The sequence below is a fragment of the Chamaea fasciata genome, unplaced genomic scaffold, assembly GCF_029207755.1.
Source record: "Chamaea fasciata isolate MVZ Bird 193981 ecotype frontalis unplaced genomic scaffold, bChaFas1.0.hap1 SCAF_40, whole genome shotgun sequence".
Taxonomy (NCBI): domain Eukaryota; kingdom Metazoa; phylum Chordata; class Aves; order Passeriformes; family Sylviidae; genus Chamaea; species Chamaea fasciata.
The window spans coordinates 1,158,742-1,170,532 of record NW_027094125.1 but is presented as its reverse complement, the minus strand read 5'-3'; the positions used below and the strand labels follow the sequence as shown (position 1 = coordinate 1,170,532).

The following is an 11,791-nucleotide window of genomic DNA, read 5'->3' as shown; positions in this document are numbered from 1 at the left end:
GGCACGGCCCTGCCACGACCGACCGGACCCGATGATCCCTGCTGAGGCCCCAGACACGGGGCCAGCCCTGCCAGACTGCAGCCCTGCCAGACTGCAGCCCTGCCAGACTGCAGCACTGCCAGACTGCAGCCCTGCCAGACTGCAACACTGCCAGACTGCAGCCCTGCCAGACTGCAGCCCTGCCAGACTGCAGCCCTGCCAGACTGCAGCCCTGCCAGACTGCAACACCGCCAGACTGCAGCACTGCCAGACTGCAGCCCTGCCAGACTGCAGCCCTGCCAGACTGCAACACTGCCAGACTGCAGCCCTGCCAGACTGCAACACTGCCAGACTGCAGCACTGCCAGACTGCAGCCCTGAAAGACTGAAACACTGCCAGACTGCAGCCCTGCCGCCAGCAGCCAGGGGAGAAGGGCTCAGCCGGCCCTGCCTCCTCTGCGGGCAGAGGCTCTCGGAGGCCTGGCCGGGCCCGGCCGCCCTGGGGCAGCGGGGCCAAAGCCGGGCCCTCCTTGACTGCCCACGATGTTACCTGGAAGCCAGCTGGGCGGAAGAGAAGAGGGCTCGAACTCAGTCTCAGCTTTATAAGGATATTACTAAAAGTCGCATTCCATTTTCTGAGTGGTCAAAACTACATGCCAATCCCAGAACTGGCCCCTGTAAGGTCCCTGTCCTTTCCAAAGAATTCTAAGGTCCTAACAGAGAAATATTCTAGTAACCATTAAACCAAACTGTATTAACTAACAGACAACCAGAATTCCTGGAGAAGAGATGGGCTCAGGTGGACACGTTCTGCTGCAACAACTACAAGATCATGGCCATGTCTCTTGGCTTGGATGCTCCCAGAACACCTAAATGCTCCTGAATATTCCCCTGAACCTCAAATTCATGCTCAAATCCCAGTAAAGTATTCAGCTTTAGATCTCTTTGCTTAGTTTCTTTATTTTTAATCTAGTTCTGGGTGTTCTGATAGCAAAATCATGGAAATTATTCAGGTGGGAAAAACATATCCTTGATCATCCTACTTAGCTTGATACCATCAGAAGAAAAAACAGAGCAGAAAAGATATTTTTTGGCAGTAAATGAAAAAAAAATCATCGCTTCCCAATTAATTTGCAATGTTGATCAGAGTCCTGGTAGCTGTTCTTGCCCCTGCGTTCATCCAGGTGTCTGTGGAGATCCAGGGCTCTGCCCAGTGGGGGTCCATTGATGGGGGATAGGGTAAAAGCAGTGCACGAAGCTCTTCCCACAGTCGAGGCACTCACAGGGCTTCCCTTAATGGTGCCTCCGTTGGTGTTGGGTCAAGTTAGAGCTCTGGGTGAAGCTCTTCCCACACTGGGGACACTTGAAGGGCCTCTCCCCAGTGTCGATGAGCCGGTGGGTGACAGGGGTGGATTTGTACTTGAAGCCCTTCCTGCAGTCGGGGCAGCGAAAGGGCCTCTCCTCTCTGTGAATCTGCTGGTGCACGAGGAGACTGGAGCTGGTGTGAAACCTCTTCTCACATTGAGAACACTCGTAGGGCCTCTCCCCAGTGTGGATCATTTGGTGGATGATCAGGTGAGACCTCTGGTTGAAGCCCTTCCCACATTCCCCACACTTGTATGGCCTTTCCTCAGCGTGGATGTTCTGGTGGCTGATCAAGTTGGAGCTGGTGCTAAAGCTCTTCCCACATTTCTCCCACTCATAGGGCCATTCCCTGGTGTGGATCCTCTGGTGGTGAATCAGGTGGGATCTCTGGCTGAAGCTCATCCCACATTCCCCACACTCGTAGGGCCTCTCCCCAGTGTGGATGCGCCGGTGGGTGACGAGGGTGGAGTTGCACTTGAAGCCCTTCCTGCAGTCAGGGCAGCGGAAGGGCCTCTCCTCTGTGTGAATCTGCTGGTGCTGGAGCAGATGGGAGTTGGTCTGAAACCTCTTCCCACACTGGGGACGCTCATAGGGCCTCTCCCCAGTGTGGATCCTCTGGTGGCAGATCCGGCTGAACCTCTGGCTGAAGCTCTTCCCACACTCCCGGCACTTGTGGGGTTTCTCCCCATCATGAAGCTGCTCAGTGACCACCAGCTCAGAGCCCCGGCTGAAGCTTCGGCCACTGTTCTGGCACAGGTTTGGTCTTTCCTCCCCAGAGCACCCTGGGATGGGCTTGGAGCCCCTCCTCCTGTGGGATCTCTGGGGCTTTTCCTCCCCATTGGATTTCTGCGCCGTACGGCTGCTAAAAACACCCTCTTCCATGAGGTTCTCCGCTGGGGATTTGTCCGCCCTGGTCTCCATCCTCAGCTCCTTGTCTGGGGGAGGAAGGACAAAGAGAGGATGGGATTTGCCTCCATGCCAGAGGGAAGGGAAAGGAGATCCCTTCAGTGTATCCCTGGCAGGATGGCGTTGGCAGCAGGGTTGTCCTGCAGCTGGGGGCCAGGCTGGGCTGGGAGATGGAGCAGGAGAGAGGGGAAAAGGGGCACTGAGTACCTCCTCACCTGCCTGGCTGTGCTGGGGATCATTCCTCTTCATCACAGCCTTCCCCTACATCCAGCCAAGTTCTGGGAATGGGAAATCCTGGTTAGGGGAAATACAAGGGATAAGCAAATTGAGTTTGAAGGTCCCTCTGCCCAAGTCCATCTCTACAGGTCATTGGGCATGGAGGGTCCATAAAAACCTCTCAAACACCAAGATTCAGCCCTGAAAATGCCTCCCAGGAGTTCCCTGTCTCTGCTCTCTCCCCTTGGGTGTTTGGGGGTTCCCCCCATCCCAGCTGCTGGGGGTCACGCTTGTATTGTGGGTCCCCTGTCTACTCAGTCCCTGCCCTCTCCAGGCTGCTGGGAGTCCCAGGAATCGAAAAAGTTCCCCTCTTCTGCCTTGCCACTTAGGGATGCTGGGGAATTTGGAGGTGGGTCCTGGGGTCTTTTCTCCCCTTATTCTCTGCTTTGGGGTGCAGGGGGTCCAAGGAGTCCCCCCTGCCCCTCTCCAGGCTGTTGAGGGTCCCGCCAATGGCGGCGCTCCCCCTCTCTGGGCTCCCCACTTTGGGCTCCAGGGGGACACAGGGCTCTGCTCCTCCAGGCTGCCTCTGCCAGCAGCTGCCACTGGCAACTCCCAGTGTCCCCCCAAGGGGCATTTTCCACTCAGCTTTGCAGTTCTTAATTCTCCAGATATTCCCCCTAAAAAAACCCAACCCAGGGACCCCACAGGATATCTGGGCCCAGCTCCCCCTCCCCAGTCACCTGTGGGATGGGGGGTGACCATCCCATGGGAGGGGGCCTGCAAATTCAGGGAGTGCTCGACCTCATGGTTCTTCTCTTTTCCTTGATCCTCCTTTGTCCCTCCTCTTCCTCTTCCTCCTGCTTCTCCTCTTCCACCCCTTCTTCCTCCTCCTCCCTAACCCCACCTCCTTCTGCTGCTTCCATCCCTTCTCGCTCTCCTTCTCCAGCTCTCCTCTCCCAGCCCTCCTCCTCCCCCAGGAGCAGGCACACCCTGGGTGCCCCGTTCCCGAAGCCCTGGCAGCTGCAGGAAGAGCAGGGATGGAGCCGGGACAGGTCAGGATGGGCAGCGCGGGGCTCTCGGCTGCTCCCACCCGTTGGGGCCGGGGGGAACCCGGCCTGGGGAAAAGGAGAGGGAAACTGGGAAAACTGGGGGCTGCACATCCACACTGGGCCTTGCTGGGGACCCTGGCTGGGCACTTCCAGCCCTTGGGGCTCCTCTCGGGAGCTTGGATAGCTGGGAGGGGGGAATGCAGAGAGGGGTGGGGGATCCCAGCAGTGGCATCACTGGAAGGAACTGGGCTGTACTTCGTAACTGGAACATTACACGGGCAACTGGGAGTGACTGGGAATGACAACAAGCATACCGAGGGCAAATGGGATATACTGGCAGTGTCTGTGACCATAATGGGGGGACTGAAACCACACTGGGAACAGCTGGGACCACGCTGGGGAGAACTGTGAGCAAGTGGGAGTGACTGGGTCTGCACTGGGGGCAGCTGGACATGACTGGGACCACGCTTGGTAGGACTGTGATTATATGGGAAGTTGCTTGGACAATACTAGGAGCAACTGGGTGCAACTGGGACCACACTGGGAAGAAGAGGGAGCAACTGGAACCATGCTGGGGGTATCTGGGATCCTACTGGAATCACAGTGGGAGAGGCTGGGTCCTGCTGGGGGAGACTGGGATCATACTGGATCTTATTTGGGGACACAGAGGTTGCACTGAGGGTGACTGAGAGTGGTTGTGAGCATCTGGGATCAAGCTGGAAGCAATTGAGGAAAACTGGAAGGAACTGGGAACATGCTGGGAGCAACTGGGATACACTGGGAGAGACTGAAACCACACTGGGGGTAAATGGGAGCAACTGGAATCAGGCTGGATGGTGATGGGAGCAGCTGTGCCCATGCTGGGGTCCTGCTGGGATCCTATTGGAACTGGCTGGGATCATACTGGGAGTGACTGAAATAGTACTGGGAGTGTCTGAGAGTGACTGGGATCCTACTGGACTCAGACTGGGAATGACTGGAAAGGTGCTGGAAGTGTACTTCCATGACTGGAAGTATACTGGAAGTGACAAGGTGCAACTGGGCCCACACTGGGAGTGACATGGAGTCACTCTGGGCATGACTGGAATCATACTGGGAATATCTGGAAGTTACTGGGGTGACTGGAACCAAACTGGAGGTGACTGGGTGCAACTTGGATCATCTTGGGAGGCACTGGGATTACAGCAGGTGTGATTGGATCCTGACTGGGGGTTATTGGGAGTTACTGGGAGGAAAATGTGGACACCTTGGGAGCAACTGGCATCAACTGGAAGGCACTGGAACCATGCTGAGGGGAACGAGACCACAACTGGGGCAACTGGAAAAATACTGGGAACAAATGGGACCACACTTCGGGCAACTGCCAGAAACTGGGATCATGCTGGAGGCAACTGGGAGTAACTGGGAAAGACTGGGGTCATTCTGAGGTAACCAGAACCTGACTGGGATAACTGGAATATACTGGGAGTGTCTGAAATCATACTGGGGGGAATGGAACCACACTGGGAACAGCTGGGACCATGGTAGGGGCAACTGGGAGTGACTGGGACCATGCTGAGAGGGACTGGGACTGTTCTAGGGACAACTGGGAACATACTGGGAAAAACTGGGAACAACTGGAACTATTCTGGCAGCAACTGGCATCATAGTGGGAGCAGCTGGGCCAATGCTGGGTGAGACTGGGATCACACTGAGACTGACTGGACTCACACTGCGATTGACTGGGAGTGGCTGTGAATGATGGGAATCACAACGACACAAACTGGGAATGACTGGGAACATTCTAGGAGAGACAGTGATATACTGGGAGACTGGAAGTCATGGGGATCCTACTGGAGGCTACTGGGTTCATGCTGGCATTGACAGGGAGACACTGGGATTACACGTGAGGGGACTGGCATCATACTGGGATTTTACTGGGTGTGACTGGACCCTGCCTGTGGGTTACTGAGAGCTACCAGACCCATGGTGAGGATCAACAGGGGATACACTGGGAGACACTGGGAATGACAGGATGCATACTGGTGAAAACTGGGGGGTACTGGCAGTGACTGGGATAAAACTGGGAGCAACTGAACCTTGCTGAGGGAACTGGCAGTGTCTGGCAATGACTACAGGGACAACTGGGATATACTGGGAGTGTCTGAGACCATGCAAGTGGTGACTGGGACCACACTGGAAGCCACTGGGAATCTGCTGGGGGTAACTCGGGGTGTGTGTGAGGGACTGGGGCCCTGCTGGGAGAGACAGGCATTATACTGGGAGACACTAGGACTATACTAGGGGCAACTGGGAGAACTGGGAACACAGCAGACGATAGTAGGAGGAACTGAGAGCAACTTGGACCGTGCTGGGGGAAAACTGTATCATAATGGGGAATGATAGGGAGTGATTAGTGAAGTAATACTGGGAGCAAGAGAGATCCTACAGGGAGTGAGGGGAAGTGACCAGGATCATATTGGGACTGACTGGGCTCATACTGGGAGTGCCCAGGAAACTGGAACCACACGGGGGGGACAACTGGGCTCATCCTGGGAGCAGCCACTGCCGGCAGCGGGAGCCCCGAACCCCTTTCCCGGCCATCCCGCCCCTCCAGCCCCAGCACCCCCCAACGGGGTCCCGGCAATCCCAGGGGTCCCCCCCTCTCGGGGTCCCCGCTTTGGGCTCCTGGGGCTCTCCTGTCTCTGGGGTCCCGCTCAGGGGGTCCCCAAAGCCCGGATCTCTGCCGGGCTCCCCAAACCCGGTGTCCCCCCGCCGGTCCCGCCGCTCCCCACGTGGCCCCGGCAGAGCTCGGAGGGCCCGGCCCGGGAAGCCCAACCCCCACCTGGGGGGACCCGCATTCCCCCGACCCCCGCCGGGGCTCTGCCGACACTGGGACCCCCCAAAAGCACCTCTCAGGGACCCCGCCGGGATATTTGGGGCGAGCTCCCTCTCTCCGGGCACCTGCGGGATGCGGCCAATGGTGTCCGGGCGAAGGAGCTGCCGATTCAGGGAGCGGGGAACGCACGTGGTGCTTCCTCTGCCTCCTCCAGGTCCTTCTGCTCCCCCTCTTCCTCCTTCTCTGTCCCTCCTCTTCCTCCTCCTCCTCCCAGCCAGGACACAATGGCCACGGGCTGGGTCACTCCAGGCCGAGCTCGGGGGAGCGTAAGTTTGGGGGGAACAATGGGAAGGGGTTGGGAGAGGGGGCACAGGGGGATGTGGGACCCACTGAGGGTCCCCCAGTTCAGCCCAGGTGCCAGCGCAGTCCCAGGGATCCCCAGTGCAGCCCCACAGGTGCTGTGGCAGCCCCACAGATCCCCCAGCCCCAGCTCCCCGCGCTGAGCCCCGCTCTGGCTGTGCCGCTCCTGCGGCATCTGCAGCTCCCTGGTGGCCCCGTGCCGGTGCCGCTCGTTGTGCCGGCTCTGGCCATCCCAAAATCCCGGCTGGGCTCTGGCCGCCATCCCCGGCGGCTGCGGCTCGGCCCGGCCCCGCTGGCCGTGGCGGCGCTGGAAGGGAATCCCATCCAGGGAGCCCATGGACAGGAACTGGGGGAAGTCCAGGCCGGGCTCCGACAGCGCCACGGGCAGGGAGCGCAGGGAGAGGAGAACTGGGGGGACACGGACATTTGGGGGCTGGGGGGTCACGGCTGAAGGAAAGGGGCAACGGGGAGAGCTGGGAGAGCAGGGAAGGGGCTTTGGGGCTTCCAGGGTTGAGAAAAGGGGTGGGTAGAGGTGGGATGGGTGGGATTAAGAGGGTTCCTGTGACCAGGAAAGGGGGCTCCAAGCGTCCCCGGTGTCCCTACTCCCATCCAAATGTGGGGAAACCCGGGATGGTTTGGAATAGGGGTCCTCACTGTTGGGATAGGCGGGGCTGGGTGCTGGGAAGGGCAGGAATAGGGGTCCAGGGGATCTCTCTGTCAAGGAAAAGGGAGTTCTGGGGGCAGGGAGAGGCGGTGAATTATTAAAAAAAATATGAATATCGCCCCAATGCTGATATCCAACTATGACGGACAAAAGACTCTCTAACAGTTTAAAGTTAGAAAGTGTATGTTTAATTACAACACCGGGCAGCATGCGGGATAGCTCCCAAACACGCGCGCTCACAGAAGATCACAGGGTCTTTTTATGTACAGAAGTATTGAATACCCAAAACACAAATGTATATTCATGACTTTAGTACATCCCATTCCCCACCTCGTATGGTAATTAGCCAAAAGCTATTAAGCATGCATTGTTTGTTCTTTGAAATGGGTCGGTGGTTCTTTTTATGGGGCAGGGTCTCAAAATGATGAAGTAAGTGAGTCTTCTTCACTTTGACTTTTTAACCTTTTAGTGTTGTGTGACAACTGAATCCTGTTTTCCCAGGAGTATTTGATTTATGAATTCATTGTCCTTCTTGAAGTCTATTGATTAGTCAGAATACACAAACATAAGTTGACAGGCCTCATGATTTATCAGTTCCTTAAATCTGGCTTCTGCTTATCAAAAGGGAAGTCTATCTGTCTTACTTCAGCAATATCTGGTTTAACTAAAATCTTTAATTCTTCAAAATTAATGTTTCAACTCTCACTTCCTCTGTAAAGTGAGTAAATTCTTTTACTCAATACATAGAGTCTTCTTCATCTATCCAAGTTGTACAACTAGTGTCTCTCAAGACTAATCTATACGCTTTCAATAGTGAAGTTAAGGCTGTTACTCTTTGTAGCATCCTCCAATTCCAAATAAGTATCACCACAGATAAAACTAAACTTATACTAACTAAAATAAGTAACACAACTATAGGGTGGACTAAGGTATTTAGTATACCGGTTGCTGTCGGAGACCACCCAAAAAGCTCATCCCACCAATGATGAGATACATGTTCCTCAAGCCTTTTAAAAACTCCTTTGATGGTCTCTGTGTCATGGTGTATTGTAATTAACATCTTTTTCCCCCCTTCCTTAATTTCTTTTAAGATTTCTCTCAATTCAGGATGTCTCATCTACTGAGTGACTAGAGTCAGATTCATTCCTATGGGCACAGGCAGTATTTTCTCCACAGTGGTTATTGATGTGCTACTACAGGTGCTTGATAGGAAAAATCACATCCCCTAATTCTAACAAAATTACAAACACACAAATTGAATTGCATCTCTTTTACAGTTTGGTTATCTACCCTTATGATGGGGCATGCTGTCCTTAGACAGGCACACCCCTGTCCTGTATACACCAATGAAGTTTTCTGTTTGCCTGGATGTGTTTCAAAGTGACAAATATGTTGGTCCGTAACCAAACAATTGCCTTTGTCACCTTCTAATGTCCTTTCACATATGTATCCTAGTTGTCTCCTTGCAGTACAGGGTTCTAGATTAACAGTTTGCCATTTTCCTTCAATTTCTCTTGCCCACATCCTGTGTTCAGAAGGGTACAATACAGCGCCCTCATGGTTTAACCCTAAGGGCACTATTGGGTGTATTAGGTCCACTGAGGCATCGTGTATGGTTAAAACAAAGGCTGTCACTATACTAGTCTCAGGGTTATAGGTGAAATTGACCAATACCCACCAAGACTGAAGCTCCTTCTCCATATCAGAGGCATTGTCCCAAACAATTTTGCGAATTTCGGCAGGAAATGTTCCCTCTCCACCTTCTCTGATAACTGCAGCAGCCACTGATTGCATCCACAGTTGTGCCTGAGTACACCCTAGAGCCAGCGAAATGTTTTCACTAGCTGTACTTAGCGCATTAATTATTGCCTCATGATCTCGCTCTTCTGTGTTTTCCCATTCTGGTAGTATTTGGGTCAATTTCCAATGATTGTTACCCAGTGCAAGTAGAGAGGATTGCAAAGGTTGCTGTAGTTGAACTAAATCATTCCCTACTGAGGCTAATTTATTCCTCAGTACTTCTGAATCTATGGTATTTAGGACTCCCAGTCTTGTTCCTAGCAATCTGGTGAGATCCTTCTTACTTCTAAAATTAGAAGGCATACTCTTTTGGAGCCAAGTGGTCCAGTCCATAAAGGAGTTCTTGAGAGATGGAGCACATTCTGGTTATTTACTTGTACTCCCATTTTCACTCATTTTAAAGACCACTTTGGGTTAATTATCAGCCCAATTTTGGTCTTATTGCACAGTCCTCTATTTTGAGTCTAAACTGAGGGCATTTACTCGAGTATTTGTCACAGCATTCAGGACTAATTCGGATGGGTCTCATGGGTGGGTGGTAGGCCTCATGGAACCCATCCTGTACAAATGCATACTTACAACCCCACACATTTCTTCCTTCCCACAAGCTTGCATTCGTGACTTTTAGCATCTTATTTAAAGCCTTACGAGAGTAAGCATCGTAAGCTCTCGCTTCACACTTGTTTATCTCAGTCACATTGTACCTATGTGGTATTGCGTTGATTCTTGTTATAGTTACAGTAATTACTGCAATAATTACAATTTTCTACATAATGTCCATGATAACTATTAGTCCATCTATTGGTAGTTCCGAGTGAGCTTCAGCTTCAGTTCATTATCTCCTGGTGTGATCTTCCAGATTCCTTCTGGGGCTTTCTTCACTCAGGAGTGATGGATCCAGGCTTTCTGTTCTTTGATCTTGATTGCAGTGAAGGTAGTAAGAAGCACCTGGAATGGTCCTTCTCACTGTGGTTCCAAGGTCTTTTCTGCAAAAGACTTAACATATACATACTGGCCCATCTAATTCTCTGTTTTGAGCTCCGGCCACATATTTCTCAATTTCTCTAAGTTGTCTATTCAGGGCCTCCTTATGCCTATGTAGGGTCTCTTCCCCTACTTGCATAGGTGTTGTTCCTTCTTGAACTGCATATGGCCTTCCATACAGTATTTCAAGAGGGCTTAGTTTCTCTTTTGCCCTTGGTTTTGTCCGAATTTGCAATAATGCCAATGGGAAAGCCTGGGGCCAGGATAAGTTTACTCCTTGCCCCAATCTCACAATTTGTTGTTTAATCAAGTGGTTCATTTTTCCACTTGACCACTAGATTGAGGGTGGTATGGGGTACGCAATTCTCAATCTATTCCCAAGTGATTACTCATTTGCTGCACAATTTTTGAAATAAAGTGTGGCCCTCTATCTGAGGATATGGTGGCTGGAACTCCAAACCTCGGTATTATTTCTTGTAACAGTGCTTTGGTTAGTTCTCGGGCCTTAGCTGTCCTGGCAGGAAAGGCTTCTGGCCATCCTGAAAAGGTATCAGTTAACACTAATAGGTAACGATATCCTCCCTTCCTGGGCAGCTCTGTAAAGTCAATTTGTCATTGTTGCCCAGGTCCACAGCCCTTCCCAATTTGTCCCACTTTAGGCTTTGGAGTATTTTTGGGATTAGTTTGGAGGCAAAGGCTACACTGACGAGTTACTTGTATCACTGTGCCCTGAAATTTCCTGGCCATGATCCTTTCTTTTAAATGGTTATACAGGGCATCTATTCCCCAGTGTGTTTTCTCATGCTCCCTCTGTACTAATGCTCACAACAAATAGGAGGGTACTACAAGTTTCCCTTCTTCTGTTACAGCCCATCCCTCCTGGTTATAACTTGCCTTTTCTGCTCTAATGAGTTTCTTATCCTTTTTATTGGATATTGGCTTACCGTCAATAGAAATTTTTCCATCTGGAATCAATGCTGCTTCAATTGTCTCATCAGGTATCTCACTTTTTGCTGCTTCTTTTGCCTCTCTATCCGCCAGCATGTTCCCCTCTTCCAGTTCCGAGCTCACCTTCTGGTGTGCTTTGATATGCATGATGGCTACCTTCTCAGGTAATTGTACTGCCTCCAACAGTCTCAATATTTCCTGTGCATGTTTAATACCCTTCCCTTGTGAGTTTAACAGTCCTCTCTCTCTCCAAATGGCTCCGTGGGCATGCACAACTCCAAATGCATACCTTGAGTCTGTGAAGATATTAATTCTTTTTCCTTCTGCCAGCTCTAGGGCTCGAATTAAGGCTATTATCTCAGCCTTCTGTGCAGAGGTATTTGTTGGTAATGGTTTGGACTCTATTACCTCTCTGCTTGTGGTAACTGCATACCCAGCATGCCTCTTCCCACTGATGACATAGCTGCTCCCATCAGTAAACCAGGTCTCGGCATTTTCAAGCAGGTTATCTTTCAGATCCGGGTGACTGGAGCAGGTGGCTTCAATGGTCTCCAGGCAATCATGGATCACTGGTTCTCCCATACTTCCGCTGAGGAAGGAAGCTGGGTTCACAATGTTAGTTACCACAATCTCAACATCATCCTGTTCCACCAGTATAGCTTGGTACTTCAGGAATCTCTGTGGGGAGAGCCAATGCGCCCCT

The 11,791-nt window shown here is 52.2% G+C and overlaps 1 protein-coding gene across 1 annotated transcript; it reads right to left on the bottom strand.

The window, feature by feature from the left end:
- Positions 1-1,271: 1,271 nt before the first annotated feature.
- LOC136303647 (zinc finger and SCAN domain-containing protein 2-like) lies at positions 1,272-8,397 on the bottom strand. The gene is made up of 4 exons (XM_066207243.1): positions 8,337-8,397; positions 6,522-7,100; positions 1,921-2,278; positions 1,272-1,830 (listed from the first exon to the last, which is right to left on the bottom strand). Exons 1-4 carry the CDS (start codon positions 8,395-8,397, stop codon positions 1,272-1,274), a joined length of 1,557 nt encoding a protein of 518 aa, XP_066063340.1.
- Positions 8,398-11,791: the final 3,394 nt, after the last annotated feature.

What these genes read in the sequence shown, in the direction of transcription:
- LOC136303647 (XM_066207243.1), bottom strand. Translation starts at nt 8,397, where the DNA reads ATGACACAGAGACCATCAAAGGAGTTTTTAAAAGGCTTGAGGAACATG. An exon ending in GAACATGTATCTCATCATTG is followed by an intron (nt 7,101 to 8,336) that starts GTGGGATGAGCT and finishes GTGTCCCCCCAG; the next exon opens with TTCTCCTCTCCCTGCGCTCC. An exon ending in GGAGGCAGAGGAAGCACCAC is followed by an intron (nt 2,279 to 6,521) that starts GTGCGTTCCCCG and finishes TTCCTCCCCCAG; the next exon opens with ACAAGGAGCTGAGGATGGAG.